The 18610-nt window shown below is 39.5% G+C and overlaps 1 protein-coding gene across 2 annotated transcripts in view; it reads left to right on the forward strand.

Moving 5' to 3' along the window:
- Positions 1–18610, forward strand: part of cblb (Cbl proto-oncogene B, E3 ubiquitin protein ligase) — a 62027-nt gene that overhangs the window by 22899 nt on the left and 20518 nt on the right. For both annotated transcript variants that reach the window (XM_056736681.1, XM_056736680.1), the window contains exons 4-6: positions 8033–8179; positions 14494–14650; positions 15963–16084. In XM_056736681.1, the coding sequence (XP_056592659.1) occupies positions 8033–8179; positions 14494–14650; positions 15963–16084 (426 nt within the window). The remainder of the gene's footprint in view (positions 1–8032; positions 8180–14493; positions 14651–15962; positions 16085–18610) is intronic.

Below are 18610 nucleotides of genomic sequence, written 5' to 3' on the forward strand. Positions count from 1 at the left end.
TAGCTGTGTTGAAGAACTCGTTGCATTTGGCTAATGGACATGCTTGTTTGTAAACTCTGACAATGATTGTCAACAATTTTAATAATTCATAGTGATTTGTGTATGGGTGTTGCCGATAATTTATGTGTGTGTGTGTTGTGTGAGAACCAGATTGGCCTGCGGCAGGAGGTCTTGATTGATATCTCATCTGTGTTCCAGCTCTTAGAGGTCCTGCTTATATTACCATAATCTTACCTCTCTCTCTCGCTCTCTCTCTCTCTCTCTCTCTCTCTCTCCCTGTCTCTCTCTTTCTCTGTACTGTCCTGCTGTGGAGCAGTCTGCCAGGTGTTTTATTGATGAGTCATGTCGCTGGCCTGGTGCGTTTACTACTGCAGGGAACATTCAGATAAAGAAAGGACAATGAGGAAGGAGGAAATTCAACACTAATTACTTAAATATATACTTCTCATTTCTCCTGTGTTCTTTAAAGGTGCTTTAAGGGCTTTGACAGCGATGCCACAGAAGAAATGTTTTTGGTTCCACAAAGAACCATTCAGTGAAACAGAAAGGTTTTTCAGATGTTAAAGGTTCTTTGTGTAAGAAAGGTTCTTTTATACCTTTTGAAGACGCTTTTATTTAAGAGTGTTGTATTACCAACAGTGAGGCAATGAAATTGTTTGCGGTATCACTTTATTTGCGACTTTGTGATTTTATTAAAACTACACACATTGTTCTTTATTTTGCTTACCGCTTTACAACTTTGCAAACTTTGCAAACTTGCAAACTTGCAAAACTTGCATTTGCTACTTATTCTTTTTTAATAAGTAGAACAGATGTTGTTTAACTGTGAAATGTTAAGTTTATGAATAGTTAAAAAGACCCAACATTGAAAAAATATTTTATCACAAAAGAAGATATTTCGAATAATACTAGTAACTAAAAACCCTTGGTACCCATTAACTTCTATTGTATGGACACATCCCATGAAAAGTCAATGGGTACCATCATTTTTTATCAACAAAATATCTTCTTTTGTGTTCCGCAGATTTTTTTTAGTTTTGAGTGTGAGTAAATGATTACAGCATTTTCGTTTTTGGGTGAACTATTGGTTCAATAGCTTGGAAAGCTTCAGTTTTACAAACAATTCCCCAACTCAGCTGCCAAGCAAAATCAAATGAATAATATTGCATGTGAAATATTTGTATTATGCGATATTTGACAGCTCTTTTGCATATCGAGCACATTTCACCTGCCGCAGACCTGCACTGTGACTGACAGCCGGCCGGCGTAATGACAGCGTGTATGGAAGAGGGCGTGTGCTGCTGAATGTAGGTCAACAAGAAAGTGAAACACAATAGCAGTGCGAAGTCCTACAGGTGTCAGGAAATCTTAAGAATGTCATGCGGGCCGTTATACGTGCCAGGTGGCTCCACGTCTCTTACACGTGCCACGGAACCGCATGCTTCACTGCAACGTGCATGAGGTGTTTGTTATATATGTTGCAGATTGAGGTTTCCATGTCAAACTAGTGGGCATGATGAGCAAGTAGAGATCCAAAAGCTGATTGGTTGATAAGATAAGCCTTATCTAAAGGTATATTTATATAATGTGCTTAGCTTTAAGAGTATGTTTTACTATATTTTTAAGATACATGACCTTCAAAGCTGAGGGAACCCCAAACAAATCTAACACAGTAACTAATCCGATCAATAAGAATACTAATGATCTGTTTTTGCAAATCACTATGAAATATTTAGTTGCTCATAAAGCTACAGAGGAAAGTTTCTGCAAGCCTTTAGAAAGTGATGCAATCTCTCGCTAAGAGCCTGATGGGTGTTTGACCACTGAGACCTCCCTCTCTCTCTCTCTCTTACTGTGGGTTCTCTGTGCCTTAATGGTCTGGCTGTTAATCAGATCAATGCCTGGTCTCTGCCCGGCCACCATGACGTTCAAATAACAGCTAGGTACTGAAAGTACATTTTATGGGTACACTTGACATTCCCTGATGTGTACCTTTGGACCTGAATGCATTTTAGTACTTGATCCTGCACACTTCATTAGCACAAACGGCTTGGTCCTGATCTTTTATGGGGTAACAATGAATGTTTCGTCGATCTTGTAAAAACACATAATGAAGGTTGTTTTTATTGTTTTTGAGGATCACTTGGGATTGCAGTATAATAGCTGGCTCAGGCACCCACGTAGATTTGCAACTAGTATCGACTGACCTTTCTAACTGGGGTGGGTTTATACAGCTCCGCTGTGGCCTTTTTATGCGCAGTATGATTAAGAAATACATGTCAGATGGGATGCAGACTTTTCAAGGGCCCGCAAACACGCTTCATGGGATGTTCTGGAATTGGTGCCACTTTTCTCCAGCCAAAATGCAGGCAATGGAAACCTGCAACCCTCTCCGGACCACTCAACATCAGCCACGTGGCAGCGTCCCGAGCCAAAACGCTACGCATGTGTGTTTCTATGTGTATATGGGGGGTGGTTATTAGAGGTTTCGACAGGAAATCCAGACAGATTGCTGGACCGTAATTGAAGGCTGAAAAAAAGCTCTCCAGAGTCGTTTTACAGTTTTTCCCTCAAGATGAGCTCAGACAAGCCCCAACCACTTTGCCATTATCTGTAATTACTGTACAATCATCTATGTTCAAATGCAACACTGTCATCCAGTGTCCACCAATAATAAATTGTGTTTTATAGGGCTTCGGTAAGGAAGACACGGTTAGACTGATTCATAGAAAAAAGAGCAATACAAACTAGGCGATTCACAAATTGGATTCAGTATATAGTTTGTTTGCATGCTGTCATTGAGAACACAGCGATAGCTCTGCAGAAAGACCTTGTTTATCCTATTGAAGTGCTGATATCTTCAGTGTAGACCTGCTGGCGATAATGTGTGCTCGCGCAAGTAATCTATTCCAGAGAACCTACCATGCATCAGTGATTCACAAGGCACTTTAGTTGCCACACAAACACTCCCTCTCATTTTCACATGAAAACACACTTGTTTGGAGTGACTCATTGGAACATAAAGCAAAATTGTGTTCAAGTACTCTCCAGTCGTTTTTTTCCCTGCTCGTGCAGAGGGAGTTTAATAATCTGAACTCCAGCCTAAAGACTCTGTGGGTCTCACGTGACCTTGGCAAAGCTGAAATGATTGAGGTTTATATGCTTTCAGAGCAGTCACATGATGCTTATGTGCGCTCCGAGTCTCGTTTATAGACGTGATTGATACCTCTAATTATATGGCTTGTCGAGGGGAGGTTTGCTGTTACTTTTCTAACCGATCAGACTTTTTTCATTTGGCGGACAATTAAATGGGTGAGAAAACCTCTTTTTAGGGGACTAGAATATCACAGGGAGGGAGGGGATGTATTTTGACATTTAAGCCATGTTCACACTGCAAGCTTTAATGCTCAATTCCGATTTTTGCTCAGATCAGATTTTTTGTTTGGCTGTTCACACTATTTTTCAAATGTGGCCAATATCAGATTCCAGTGTGAACTGGTGATGGTTTTAAACTGAATCGCATGCGCAAAACAACAATAACACGTAACAGGCAGCACGCTTTCATACAGAATTAAGCAAGAGTGGATTGTTCGCGGAGCAGTACGCTCTCGATTTGCATGTTGCATCGCGCTGTTTCCAGTGCCAAAATTTCTTATAATAACGGATTCTATAGTCATTTATTGCATTGCATCGTGCAGTAGATAGTGCAGGGGCTTATGTTTATAATCTGATGCTTAATGTTTGGCAACCGAGCTGTAAAGTGCACCTGAGTCTTGAGTTTCGGACCGCTACGCACCCTTTATGTTTTCTTTAGGAAATTTAAAAGTCTACAGCAAATTCAGATGCACGTTTCGCCCTTTCGGAACGCTGATTTACAAAGGAAGGTGAGTTTTGCATATCCCAGATTAAGCATCAACCAGACCTCGCTGATCTGTGGCATTGCGTGTGGTAGAAATGTGTCCTGTGAAGTACTGGCTTTGTTCAAGAACACCCCCGCTCCTCTTGATAAGAGGTGAGGCATACCGAAAAAAATCTTTCACCCCAGCAGTGCAGAGGGAATTAGCAAACGTTGGTTGCCCGGGGGGCCAAGATTATTGTTCTGTCTTAAATTAAATTTATTTTACCTCGGGACAAGCTGTATGAGGATTAACTCTCTCTCCCTCTCTCAGGGTGTAACCACCACTCAATGTCCTCAAAGTTTTGTCGCCATCTTGTTTGCTTTGTTGTTGGCATGTGACATCTTATCAGTCAGTACCTTATGGATCAGGTTTAAATGATTTGTGGACATAGCTGAAAATTGTTGTGTATCAGAGGCCTAAACCGTAGCCTTGAAACCAATAGTAAACATGAGCATATCGTAGTTTCATCCGTGTTATGTTGTTGTCATCTGAAAGTTTAGATAACGTTGCTGTCGCTGACACTGGCCTTCAGAACGATAACAGCAAATTCAACCCTTTACTTTAACTCGCTGCTCCAGCTCTACATCCCCTCCTGTCATCTTCGGTCTGAAAATGAGAGAGGCCTGGTTGTTCCATCACATCGAGACACCAAATCGCTTGCAAAAACCTTTACTCATTCGGTTCCCCTGTGGTGAAATGAACTACCAAACTCCACCCAAACTGCAGCATCCTTCACAACATTAAAAAAGCAGCTCAAAACATACCCGTTCAGTTTAGGCTCTCCTACTTTTAAGTCGCTTTTGATAAAAGCGTCTGCCAAATAAATAAATGCAAAGCGTTTTTTGGACAGCTATTTTGGACACCCAAGGATTCATTTACATGACAAAATACTGTGTTGTCCAAGTTGAAAAGCATTTATTAAACCCAGTTGTAAACATAAAAGGTGACAAAAAAATAATGATTAATGGCAAAAAATAAAAATCACAAAATATAGAGATTTTTCAGAAGAAAGGTTTCAGAAGGACAGCAGCGGGATTTCAAATATTACAATAGATTTCTTGTCAACCGCAATATTTAAACTTTTTTTTTTGACATTTTGCTTTGACAATATTTTGAATAATGAGGAGAGAAGGTCAACAAATAACTTTGATCATGGAATGAATGTTGTTTCCGTGAATAGATATGCCCGTGGTTAAAGATTAGATATATAGGCAAACATTACACAGCTATGCTTGATTTTAACGGCAATATAAAGGAAGAGATAAAAAACAGATCTTATTGGTCCTTGCATTGAAGCTGTGTCGGACAATGCTGCTATTTGTTTGTGAAATGTGTACACAAAAAATATATTATTCATATTATGACCTGAGTTTCAAAACTGTGTCGGTGTCAAAGCTGTTCTCTAGTTGCCCCGTATTTCTCCAGGCTTTAACCGAACCGAACAAATGAGTCCCCTAGCAGCTGAGCATGATGAAAACTTGAAGAGTTAGGTGTTAACTGAACTGAAGTTTTTAAGGAGATATGTTCTCCTGTGGGCTCATCAGAGAAATAAAAAGATCCTTCTGTTACGACGAGATGAAAAGAACTTTATTGAGCGTTTCTGGCTCAACATTCTCACTCTCGCTAAACAAGGACAGATTGTTAAAGTAGATTACTGATACAGAGTTAAAAATGAAAAGCTGGGGTAGGAAAGCTGGTTTTGAAAGCTGAAAAGGGGAAAAGATCCCAGCCTCTTATCCTTCTCTCCATAGTCACGCCTCCTCATGTCACTTATCTCATGTCTCATTTGGACCAAGTGCATTGATTGGATGAAAATTTTATCCTAATACTTCCATGGGAGAAATAAGCCCATGTATTTTATATATATACCAATATATATAACCAAAAAACATTGCCTACATTGCTTTAATTTCTGTAGTGCTTTTTACAATTTTGCATTGTTGCAAACAAACTTTACACACATGTAGATTGTAATTACAAAGGTAAAGAGGTATTTATTAAAAATATAAAACGTATCATACATGGTATTTTTTCAACTAAAATTGTCTATGTTTGTATTGGACTGTTGTATTCATAACGCTATAAGCAGTGTCTGTATCAATTTTTCACTGAATGTATATTAGTAATACTAACTGTTCAAATAACTGTCTGTGAGATTGAGATCATTTAGAAGGATTATAGAATATATATATATTTTTAAAATATAGTTTTTTTGGCGTTTTGCCCTTAATTGTACAGTTTAGCGATATAGAGGAATGGAAGCGAAGTGGGAGAGAGAAGGGGTGGGTTCGGAAAAGGACCACGAGATGGATCGAACTCAGATCGCCAGATGTGCAACCGTGCTACATGTCAGAGCACTGCCCACTAGGCTATCGCCTCCGACAGGATTACAGAATTAATGAAAAATACATAAAATATAAACTGTATCAAGAAATGGACTGGCATTGAAATCATGTGAAGAATCTAAGTACTTTACAAAATGAAAATCAGAAACGATACAATTTGTGATGGATAAGATATTTAACAATTAGCATTTTTTGTTCAAATTCATGTTAAAGTGTTTGTGTTCAAATTCATGTTAAAGTTATAATTCAACCAAGAATGAAAATTCTGTCATCATTTACGCACCTCTTGTAATTTCTTTCTTCTACAAAACACAAAAGAAGATATTTTGAAGAATGTTGGCAACCAACCAATGGCAGAACCCAATCGCTTCTATTGTATAGACACAAAACCAATGCAAGTCGATGGGTACCATCGAACATTCTTCAAAATATCTTCTTTTGTGTTCTGCAGAAGAAAGAAAGTCAAACAGGTTTGAAATTACAAGAGGGTGAATAAATAACGACAGAATTTTCATTTTGGGTGAACTATTCCTTTAAGTAACATCCATGCTATTTAATTTCGTATTTTTTTTAATTGTTTCCTTAAGTCAGAGCTAAACACCAGCTCTGAACTACTTCAGGGTTCTAATGTAAACATCACAATGATCCTGTGTCTCATTTGTCAGCGTTCCGGCGGTTCCAAGCTGCTGCTTAAGTGCTAATTGCTTTGTTACAGTGGTGTTTTGACAGGAAGCTACACTGATCCAGCAAGCTAATTAATGGGCGTCTTAATACGTCCCGATTTAGACAAGAAATGCAAATGTGTCTGTCGCCGGTGAAAGTTGAGACATTGTTTGCACAAAAGCCCAGAGACTGGGCGGAGCAGAGACAACACTCCTGGGAATTGCAGGTGCATCTTTTGCAAATTGCTGTGTTGCGAAATCCCAGCGTGAAACCTGAAAGCCTGTATTTTCACCTCAGAGGGTCTAGTTATCTAACGCTGGCAGCCCGGTTCTACTCAGCCCCTCTTCAGACCTCTCTTGAGCTGAGTGGCCCGGCGTAATTGAGGGCCACCTGAAAGGTTCTTATGAAAGGTGGGTTATCTGCGCGCTCTAATCCCACGGGAATGTGAGCGGCGTGTGCAGAGGGAGGAACGGGACGGCCTCTTACGGGTGTCTATAATTTCCCATAAATTTCCCACATGACATTATGGGAAAAATCTGATTTATGACATGTGGTCCCTAGAAACAGTAATTCATTATGTTTGTGTGGATCTTTGCAGCGATTTTTTTCATGTTAGATACCCAGTGGTCATTTCTATGGGTAACAGTAATGATGTTGTTATTGAAAGTACACACACGAGATATCCTGAAGTAGAAGCTTTTTAAGAAGCTGTTAATGCAGGTACTCAAGTATTTGAATGGCGAAGGATGATTGTAGTCATGGAAACCTACTGTTGGGGTCTAAATTATGTGTGTAGCTCACTACCTAGATGTTTATTTCAAAATGTTGTTTAGTAAAAGTGAAACTCAACATGATTTAACCTGAAATAATGTACAAGACAATATTTTATCTGCATGCCCTTCAGACCGGGTGCATCAGATTGCGTCTTCCACGTGGATTTTAAAGAGAGATGTGTGAGGCATATTAACTTCCAGACAAGCTCAAGGGCAAGAATCTCTAGCATCTCTGCGCAGTAGAAAAGCAGAGAGGTCACATCTCTACGCAAATGCATGCTGACTGCTGATTTCTTGTCTGTTTGCTGTACTGACCCTGGCACGTTTCTCTTTGTTGCTCTCTCTGTTTCAGGCGAAACCTCACCAAGCTCTCGTTGATCTTCAGTCACATGCTGGCCGAGATCAAAGCCATCTTTCCGGGCGGACAGTTCCAGGGAGACACGTTCCGCATCACCAAGGCCGACGCTGCCGATTTCTGGAGGAGATCTTTCGGCGAAAAGTAAAAACGTTTTTCCTCATTTTCAGATTTGTCTGCCGAATCAGATCTGCTTTTTGCAGGCCCTCATTTGAGCTCCAATCAATTAAATCTCTTTAGCATGGAGAGATATGCTTGTTCTCCTCCATTTAGCCAAGAGTAAGTGGGGTGAACTGTCTGGTCATGTGCTGAAGTGCTGCTCTCGAAACAGCCCGGCTATTTACCATACATTTGCACACTGAATTAGACGCCACAATGCTCCAGTCAGAGTTTATAAGGTGAAGGTCACCGATTTGTGGAGTTTTAGGCTCTGGTCTGTCTCATTTTTTTTTTCTAATGTTGGAATATGGTGTTTGTCAGAGGGCTTGACCAGTGTGAACTTGTTTGATGGGAAGGGTAATGCACTACATACAGCTTTTATAGATACAGAGGCAATACACACCCGTATGCATTATGTGAGTGATGTAATAGATTTTCATTTAGAAGTCGTTCTCTGACTTAGGCTTTGTTCACACTGCACACAGATCCAATTTGGTTTTCAATCTGCACTGTCATTTTGCAAGTAATGAAATCGGATTTATTCCTTCAGACAGTATTAGCGATACTGTATTGATCTGTGTTGTTTGCTTTAGCAATGATGCAAGCAGTGATATTTCGCTAATAGACTTGCAACAGCAAATATCAGACACAGCTCCACATAGTACGGTGCTCATGAGGTTACATCCATTTTGCATTCTGTTTTTAAATACACATAATAATGTTTACCGTGTTAACCTAAATACCTAAAATGTGGGATGTTCAACTATTAATCACATAGAGAATAAGTTTGTGTTAACAACGATATATGTCTGGGCACTCTGCATATTTACTATTTAGAAACATACATTCATTTTGATATTTTTCACGAATTGATATAAATGTTTATATATCATTTAGGTGATATATAAATAAGGACTGTCGATTAATCGCATCCAGATTAAAAGTTTGTGTTAACATAATAGTTGTCTGTGTACTGTGCATATTAATTTTGTATTTATTAACACGTACACATACATGTATGCATAATTGGGAAATATTGACATGTATTTATTTATATTAATCAATTATTTAAATTATACATAAAAGTTTATTCATTTTTAAATTTGATATTTTTCCTAAACATACAGATTTATGTGTATGTGTTTATAAATACAACATAAATATGCATAATACTCGGACATATCACACTATATAAACACAAACTATAGAGATGAATCGCTTGACAGCCCTAATATAAATATATACATGCAAATTGTTTCCTAAACGTATAGGTGTATGTGTATAAAAATACAAAATAAATATGGCAAGTACACTGACATATTATATTAAAAACACAACCCTTTATTCTGGATGCGATTAACCGTGAGTAAGCGTTGAACAGCCCAAGCCTTGAATGTGCATCCACCAAATCCGTGAGTGTAATAACATTGTTTGTCGTATGAACAAAGCTTGAGATGTTATTTAATTTCATCCCCTGATAAAGGAGGAAATTATAATAATATGGTGATTTCAATTCCAAACGGGCTGGATCCGTCTGATCTCTCCAGATCTTTATGAGCTGTTGTCCACTTACAGATGGCAATGTTTAATTCATTATCCATCTCTGTGGATGTCTCATATTTCACCTTCTGTTGAATCCACAATCCAGCAAATCTGAGGGTTTAAAGGAAGCGTGTGCACACATCTATAGATACACAGACAGTGATGGGGCGGAGAGGCCTTATAACGGTGCAGGTCTGATAGGCTCTCCTGGAGAGGAAGCACAAGATATGAGAGAGATGGAAAAGACTGGCGCAGTCTCTAGTGTGTATCTAGTTACCGCTCTGATATTTTATAGATTATTATGAAGGTCTACTTCCCGCTCTGTACAGAGGAAGTGTGTGAGTCATTGATATGAGAAATAGAGCACCCTTCCTTGAGCTCCTCTCTCTTGCCCCCTCTCAGTTTGTGTGGAAATGGAAAGCTCAGCATCCTTATCCCACAGGCGCACATCAATCCTGTGAGCGCTAGAGCTGAAATCTTCGGTCCAGATAGCTGGCCTGCAATGCCATGATGGACCCTTATAATCTGAAGGGTCGCATAGGTTTTACAGAGTTGAATATGTTTTTTTAAAGAAATATTTAGATTTTAGTTCTTTTTTGGCCATTTTTATGTTTAAGCATCTTTACTTTCTTTAGAAAACCTAGTAAGACATTTGGAAGACTGTATCATGTCTGCAATTCAACTGTCAGCTCGAAATGATCAGAGGTGTGCTCTGTAGTAATATATTTTATTCTCTCTTTCTCTCTCTCTGTCTCTCTCTCTCTCTATCTGCATTAGTGTGGCTCTTTCTCATAATTGAATATAATGCTTTTACTCTCAGTAACCAGAGAACAGAATGAATGTGAATTCACCTCTGCACTCCTCCTCTGTGATCTGATCACTGTTCTGAGATCAGTTACAGTTTTCAGACATCAGGAAGGTCAAGCCCGTGGCCCTTCACCTCCTCTGCTGATGTGTAGACTTACCCCAGTCTGAACCTGGTGCATTGTGTGGGTATTTTAGGTGCAGAGGATACACATTTGCTTCAGCAGCAATGAAGTATTGCTCACTGTATTCTCTCTATCGGCTCATATTAATGGCCTGCTGTTTCACAGACAGACGTGTTGAAGAGGGATTATTTGAAGCTAATTTTCCTTATTAAACTCCCTTCTGTCCACCGAGACTCAAATCCATTTGAAAATCTCGCTTAAATGTGAAAAGTGGCCACGGGCCAATAGGAGCACAGTTTCCAGAGGCATCGCTAAAGGCCACCAGCTGAGCTGTCTGTTTTCTGTCTTAGCAGCTGTTTACTGAATTAAAATAATGCACTCACTTTTTTCCCTAATAGCTGGGGATTATCACACAACGAGCTAACAAAAATGACAGATCGCCTAGAGCTGACTTGTTTTCAGTTTTTTAACCAATTGCTTTTCTAAGCCATGCCACTGTTTTCTAGAGAATCGGTTCTTGAGGCAGAAAATAGGGAGAGTAGCTGATCACACAAACATAATTGTGTGACTTTTTATTAACTTTATTAACCTTAAAGCATTTCTATCAAAGTTTTGTAATGGGTTTTAATGGCATTTTTGGTGGTACTGTAGCTTGCGGTCTGATTGGTCATAGTTGGGAAAGCATCTGCTCACGGATTCAGACCAGGGGCGGGCAAGGAGTAAAAAGTGGCCCTGGACTTCTTCAGCAGGAGCGGCCCACAAAACCCATCTGGCAAGAAAACGCAACGCACAGATGCACGAACCATTCTTTAGCACAAAAAGTCCTAAATGTAAAGGTTTTTTTAAGACATTTCATGCATCCGTGCAAAGTCAATGAAACATTAAACAGTGAAGGCCAGTACAATCTAAGAAACAAAGAGAAATCTAAATGACATAAAAGCCTGCCTAAACATGTAAATTTAATATAAAGTATTTATTATAATATAAGGAAATGTATTTAAACTCACAATGAAAAGGTGTTTCTAGACTTTGCTAACAATTATTGTTTTACATATAATTATAATACACAAATACATGTGCTCATATCAAACTGACGTAGTGTAATTCTCACAACCATTTATTGTCAGTGACATGATGCCATTGTTATAGTGTTATACGGTGTGTGTCTGCCATTCCTAGTCCAGTAATCGTGAAGGACATAGTCTTCATTAGTGACTCCCACCGAGAGATGCCCTCTGCCCCTTAAAAAGCCTTCATTAATTGAGGGGTCAGCGATTCTAATGAATTTCATTAAACAAGATTTCATCTTTTTCCACCCGCCACTCACACAAGCTCCTTTCCTCCTGATATATGTTCGGTATTTATAAGTCATGCCTTAATTCCATTACCCTTCATTACACTCACCAAATTGATTCAGTGTTTGTTAAAGCAAAACAGCCTTATCGAGACTGACGCCCATCAAGCCTATCTCTCTCGATAGATGAGCGGTTTCTTTTCCGCCTTGATAGGCATTTAACAAGTTCATAAGAAGCCGGACCGAGTTTCCTCATTTCCGACACACACAGGAGTGCGTCAGAACTTGTGCGCTGTATCAGGTTATGGTTGCTGATTAATAAATATGCAAAATAGAATTTGCTTCTGGAAAAAAGGGCTCAATCCACCGCTGTGCTGGTGGGTAATTATTTGAGAAACACAAACGCTCAAGGCGTGACGGAGATGAGTTTTGAGGGTCTGAGATGATAAAGCCCTTCATTTGGTTTACAAAGAGCAGTTGTTCCGTCGCTCACGTGGGGTGCTTATGTAAATGAAGGCATCCGGCGTAGTGTGTGTGTCTTTGTGTACCGTAATAGCTGCCGAATGTAATAAAAAGGTGTGTAAATTCTGTTCAAAGTAAACTATAAATATGCTATTCATAAAGGTATTTACATACTTCATGGTATCTAGTCACACCATAAACCCCCATGTTTTGCATGTTACACAACATACGCTCTGTAGTGTGAACTCATACTGTGTGTATTTCTGAAACATGCTAGACTGAAAAATGTAGTATATCAGTTCTGTGTTATTTCAGCACTTTATATTTCAACTCTTCTCCTGTTACTGCCTCCATGATAAGAATTGCTTTAGTGCCTTCCTCATTTGTAAGTCGCTTTGGATAGAAGCATCTGGGAATTGAATAAATGTAAATGTGGAATGTAAATGTCCTTCCTCCATCTGCCTGTGTTTGGACAAACTGGAAGCCCAACTCCAAACTTACGTCATTGAACCTAAAGTCGAGTCAAAAAGGATATTTGTTAAAGGATGTTCAATTCCCTATACTTAGAAAGTTGGGTTTATGTGTAATAACATAATTCATGTTGTCTTGTTAACCCGCTGGTCTGTCCGGATGGTCCCGCCCTCGGCTGATTCAGTGAAGTGTCACCATAATCTGTGTCATTGTTCTTGGCATTCGAGCGGCTCAGATAGTCTTTACCGGCTTGATGAACAGGCTCTGGTCCTCACGTTGACTCAAGCTAGTATCAGTATTGTTCCTTTTGTGTTTGCGACAGAACAGTTCTCACTTCTCTGAATACCTGGGCTAGTCATGAAACCTGAAAGTTCCTCTTCTCTGTGCCAAAGCATTCTTCCTGAGGAACAGTAGCCGGCGGGTGCCACGGGAAGATGGGTGATGTGCTGTCAGACTGTGAAAATTAGAAATAGCGGAAACTCTGTTATTAGCGTGACGACTCTTTCTTCTCGTCTGACCTGAAGGAACGATATGACAGCTCAATGTGCCCATTAACCCGAAGTGAAAAGACTTGTGTTAACCAAAAAACAAAACGAGAACAAGGGTCTTTCAAGCAGTACCACGCTTGTGTTTTCTGGAATCTCACATTTGTTCCTTGCAGTTATTTTACTTCCTCATGCGTGTTTCTGAATGTGTTTACTGGTACAAATTTTTTCACGGTCAGTGTTTATGAAACCGTTCCATAAGTCACAGCAGCGTGTGGGTGACACATTTCTCCACACTCTGCTGTTTACCTCACCAGCTCCATTTTGTTCATATCCTGGACATCACAAGATTTTGTTTGATATTTGTACAGTTTGGTCATAGACGCACAGTAAAAACAGTCTGGCAAATCAAATATTACACTTATTAAGGGATTACTACCCAAAAATTTAAATTCTGTCATCATTTACTCCCCTTCGAGTTGTTTCAAATGTGTATACACTTCTTTGTTCTGAAGAACGCATCGAAAGATATTTGGAAGAATGCTTTTAACCAAACAGATCTCAACCCCCATTGACTCCCTTTGTAGGAAAACTGCCTTACAAATGAAGACATTTTGAGGAATGTACGACATTAAACAGTCCTGGGTCACGTTTGACTACCATTTGATTTTTTCCTACTATGGTAGTGAATGGTGGTCGAGATTTGTTGGGTTATTAGCATTATTCCAAATATCTTTCTATGGGTTCATCAGAACAAAGAAATGTATACACATTTGGAACAACTCGAAGCTGAAGATGAGAAAATGATGACATAATTTTCATTTTGGGGGAAAGTACCCTTTAAGTAGCTTTGACAGCAAATGCTTTTAAATGGTCAATGTGTTTTTTGTAAAGCTTTGCAAGATGATGGTTGAAAAAGGGACACAACCACAAATTATTTTATTAATCAAGCTAAGACAAGCATCACTTTACTTAAAACAAGCATAAATATGATAAATGCTATTTTCAAAACTTGTATAAATTTGTCCCAAGACATGAATGAAATTGTGTGACTTGCATGAAAATGAAGAAGAGTTTCTATCAATCTAATCATTGTGTGTGTTTGTGTGGTTTCAGGACAATAGTACCCTGGAAGATATTCCGGCAGTGCCTTCACGAAATGCACCCCATCAGCTCCGGGTTGGAGGCCATGGCTCTCAAATCCACAATCGACCTCACTTGCAACGACTACATCTCCGTGTTCGAGTTTGACATTTTTACTCGTCTTTTTCAGGTAACTCCCGAAACTGCCTCCAAAACCCCAAACGCCTGTGACCCCTTCATACATCAGCCCATTTTAAATGTCAACTTCTGTCTAAAAACAACTTACCGTAATAATGAAAGCGATACCAGAGGATCACCCTTGTTTTTCTTTCTCTCCTGTGTGGGTTGATCTACTCATACTGAGGAGAAACCTTTATTCATAGATCGTTGACAGATATCGCAACTCTCACGCGTTTGAAGACTACTGGAGTCTTTACACATTTTCTCCATGCGTTGATGGAACACGGCGCCAACGCTGGGGATCACCTCTGTAGAAGTGTGTAAAGTGGGCGGCTTGTTACGCAGAGGAATCCCTTTCGTTATAGAAAAACACCTCATCCTTAACCGCGACATACACATGCTGACAAACCTGTGTTTGCTGAAGCTTTTTAATGCATGAGGTGCAAAACGCCCACATTTCTGCCCACTGATTTATTAAAGTCAACATTGTGCTTTGAAATACTCAAATTCCCATAAATGTAGAGCTCGTATACGATTGTGAGTCAGTCAATGAGCAAGACGGAGACGATGAATGTGAGTTTGTATCTCACGCTATGCTTCTTTGGATGTCATGTTCCCAACTTCCTGCTGTGACAGCTAGAGCTCGTTTAACTTTCCTGCGCTGAATCACAACCTAAAACCTCGGTTACCTCACAGCCAAACCTAACAAAACTACACCCTGCTCGTTTTCACTTCCAAAAACGTTTCTCTTTGTAGCCCTGCCTCAGAATTTTGAAGAGGAAACAGCGAAAACTTTTCAGTTTTCCACATATTCGTATTTTTAGAAATCCCACTCCCACTCAACTTTATGTTGAATGTCAAGATGGGTGTCACAGGGACATACGTTTTTAGTCTACGTGAGTGATACAACCCATCTCTTCAACCCGTTTCATAACAAACTAAATGTCATGTGAAATACTGCGTGGCTTTTTAATAGATGTGTGAACGTGGTTTCACCCTCATGTCATTGCAAACCTGTATGACTTTCTTTCTTCTGCAGATAAACAAAAGAAGAAACTTTGAATAATATTAGTTACCGAACGTCATAGGCCCCCATTGACTCCCATTGACTTCCATTGTATAGAGAGTAAACCACAGAGACATTTCTCGAAAAATCTTCTTTTGTGTTCCACAGAAGAAAAAGGCCATACAGGTTTTAAATGAAAAGAGGGGGTAAAAAATGACTACATTTTTCTTACTGGGTGGGCCGTCAGTCTATCACTGTATAATAATGCCAGTGTCTGATTTAACCTAGTCTCACATCTCTCTTCTCCTTCCTATAGCCGTGGGGCTCAATCCTGAGAAACTGGAACTTCCTGGCGGTCACTCACCCGGGCTATATGGCCTTCCTGACGTATGATGAAGTGAAGGCACGTCTACAGAAGTACATGAACAAACCCGGCAGGTACAGACTAGTTTGTTTGTGTGCATACTGTAACCCTCAGGGTTTGCACGCTGTTATCAATGCACCATCTGCTGCCTGGTGCACGGAGCCAGCCAGCTGTTTTTCTCCACTTTGCTGTAGTCTGGCAGACGACCCACTGTTGGAAAAGTGGGCGACGCGGAGATGTTGGCTCATTACAGGAGGCTCAGATACACAGACAGACAGAGCCGCTTTGTCTGCGCTTCTGTTCTCGCCCTCTCGTTGGCCTTTTTCTTCTTGTTTGTCATTTAGCAGAAGCTGTTTCAGCCGAAACGACTTGCTGGGCTATAATTGCAGAGATTGTCCTCTTTAAGAATGACCTCGGGTTAAGTGCCTGGCTCGCGGGGCGGAGAGGACTCTCCGTTCCTGGGTCATGATAACCTGGAAACAAGCCTGCGATTCTATATAAAAATGTTAAATCATTTCTACATGTCTCTCTGCTTTGTGAGAATAAACAATAAATACGTTTAATATAATAAATGCAAATAAGAATGAATAATTAAAATATAAATAAATATTATTATTATTATTTACATCATTTGTAATACTGAAATCAATGATTTTAAACGCAAAAATGAATTATTTGATTGAAACTTGAAATTATTATGCACATAAAATACAGAAAGTTGGCTTCTTTGACATTGGGTTTAATCTTTGACCAAATTTGACATCATATTTTCAGTCAGTATAAAAGATTTCAAGATGATATTTTTAAGGAAGGTTCTTTACATGATGTAAAGTGATTTTATACGAAATGTCAGGTTGACATCATTTAATTCAACGAACATAAATTTATGTAAACTGCAGTTAACACAAAAAATGCGATAAAGAGGCAAAAGTTACAGATTTCAGCTTTAAGACTCTTTACTCTACTAATGTTTCAGCAAACCACAGATAAGTCGATTTTGCGAATCTATCCCTCTGCGAATTTGAGAATATTTGAACGTCCCACAGACTCCATTTTGGTCGGTGACATAAGAGGTAGTTAAAGCTAGTATGTTTGGATTAGCTGATTAGAGAAGCATCACTGCATCTGTGCTGAAGCGACCGTGAGGTCCAGAGATACAGCTGGCGCGATGACACGCTGTTTAGGGCGGTTTAACACAACAGCCAGATAATAGCTACGCAATAAGAAATTCAGCTTTTCAGCAAACGGGCCCTTTTTAAAGGCCGTCTAAGATGTGATATGTGAGTGTGTGTTTAATGCTCACGCCCGCACAGTGATCTGTGTGTCGGAGAGATGTGGCTATGAAAACAGAAGGAAATAGAGGACAGTGGGTGGTCGTGCAGAACTGCATGCAAATACCAAACTACTAAAAAGAGGCAGCAGCTGTGTGTGTGTTTGTGTGTGGTTAGAGCAGGTCATAGCAGCACCCAAGGGGATAAACCAATAGTTAAATGTGTGTGCTTGCGTGTGTGTGTGTGGGGGGCTATGTTTAACTCATTTAGTTTGTTCCTGACAAGTCAGCTGGCTAAACGAAGCTGTTGACACATAGTTATATTTTCATATCCAGAGAGGAAACACACATACGGGCATTTATGTTTTATTATTAATAGTTGTATGCTGTATAAATAGTATACCTAATCCAACCCCTAAACCTAACGATCGTAAAAAACTTTTTGCATTTTTTGATTTTCAAAAATTATCGTTCTGTACAATATATAAGCTTTTGTGAACGTGGGGACCTACAAACGTGTTGATGTTATTGGTTGATGTGGGGAGAGGACTTAAAATGTCCTCACAAGGGGGTATTTGACATGTTTTATTAAATTTCTGAGGGGATTAAAAAACTTGGCCACATTTAAAAAAACGTATGGCAAAATTTTTATCTCGTACGCGGTGGATTATTGGTCACACTACCTCAAAGCTGCTTATAAATTTGTGTGTGTGTGCATGTGCATGTGTGGACAATTCTGAGCGTGTGTGTGCTTGTGTGTGTGTCTTTAAATGCAACATATTCCTCTTAATTAAACATGGCAAAAATCAGGTATTACATGGTTACTTATATGGAATTCAAAACTGTCATATAATACACAACAATCTTCAGACAGAGGAGAGAGAAAGAGAGTGGATGGAGTTATGGAGCACAGAGAGTTGTGATTGTATTAATGAGACTATTGCTGAGCAGTACAAATTTCCCCCTGCATGTGAAGAGAGAGCTGTGTCCAGTGTGGGATCAGCACAGTGCAGCATTATGGGATTAATCACATTTATCACAAACTCCAGTCATCCTGAAATCAACAGATTCATTAGAAATAGGTCTAATGTGATCAAGAAATACAGAAAGTCACATCAGTTTATGCAGACATTACCTATGAGTAATGTGATGCAGTTTTTACATGTATTTGGGACATTCATTTTAAAGGTCCAGTGTACGACATTTAGCAGCATCTAGTGGTGAGGTTACGAATTGCAGCCAATGGCTCATTTCACCCCTCCCTTTTATAGCACTACGGTAGCTGACACAGAATGTCGTCACAATTTTGCTTCATAGCCATAGGAGATAC

The sequence above is a fragment of the Triplophysa dalaica genome, chromosome 22 (genome assembly GCF_015846415.1).
Source record: "Triplophysa dalaica isolate WHDGS20190420 chromosome 22, ASM1584641v1, whole genome shotgun sequence".
Lineage (NCBI taxonomy): Eukaryota > Metazoa > Chordata > Actinopteri > Cypriniformes > Nemacheilidae > Triplophysa > Triplophysa dalaica.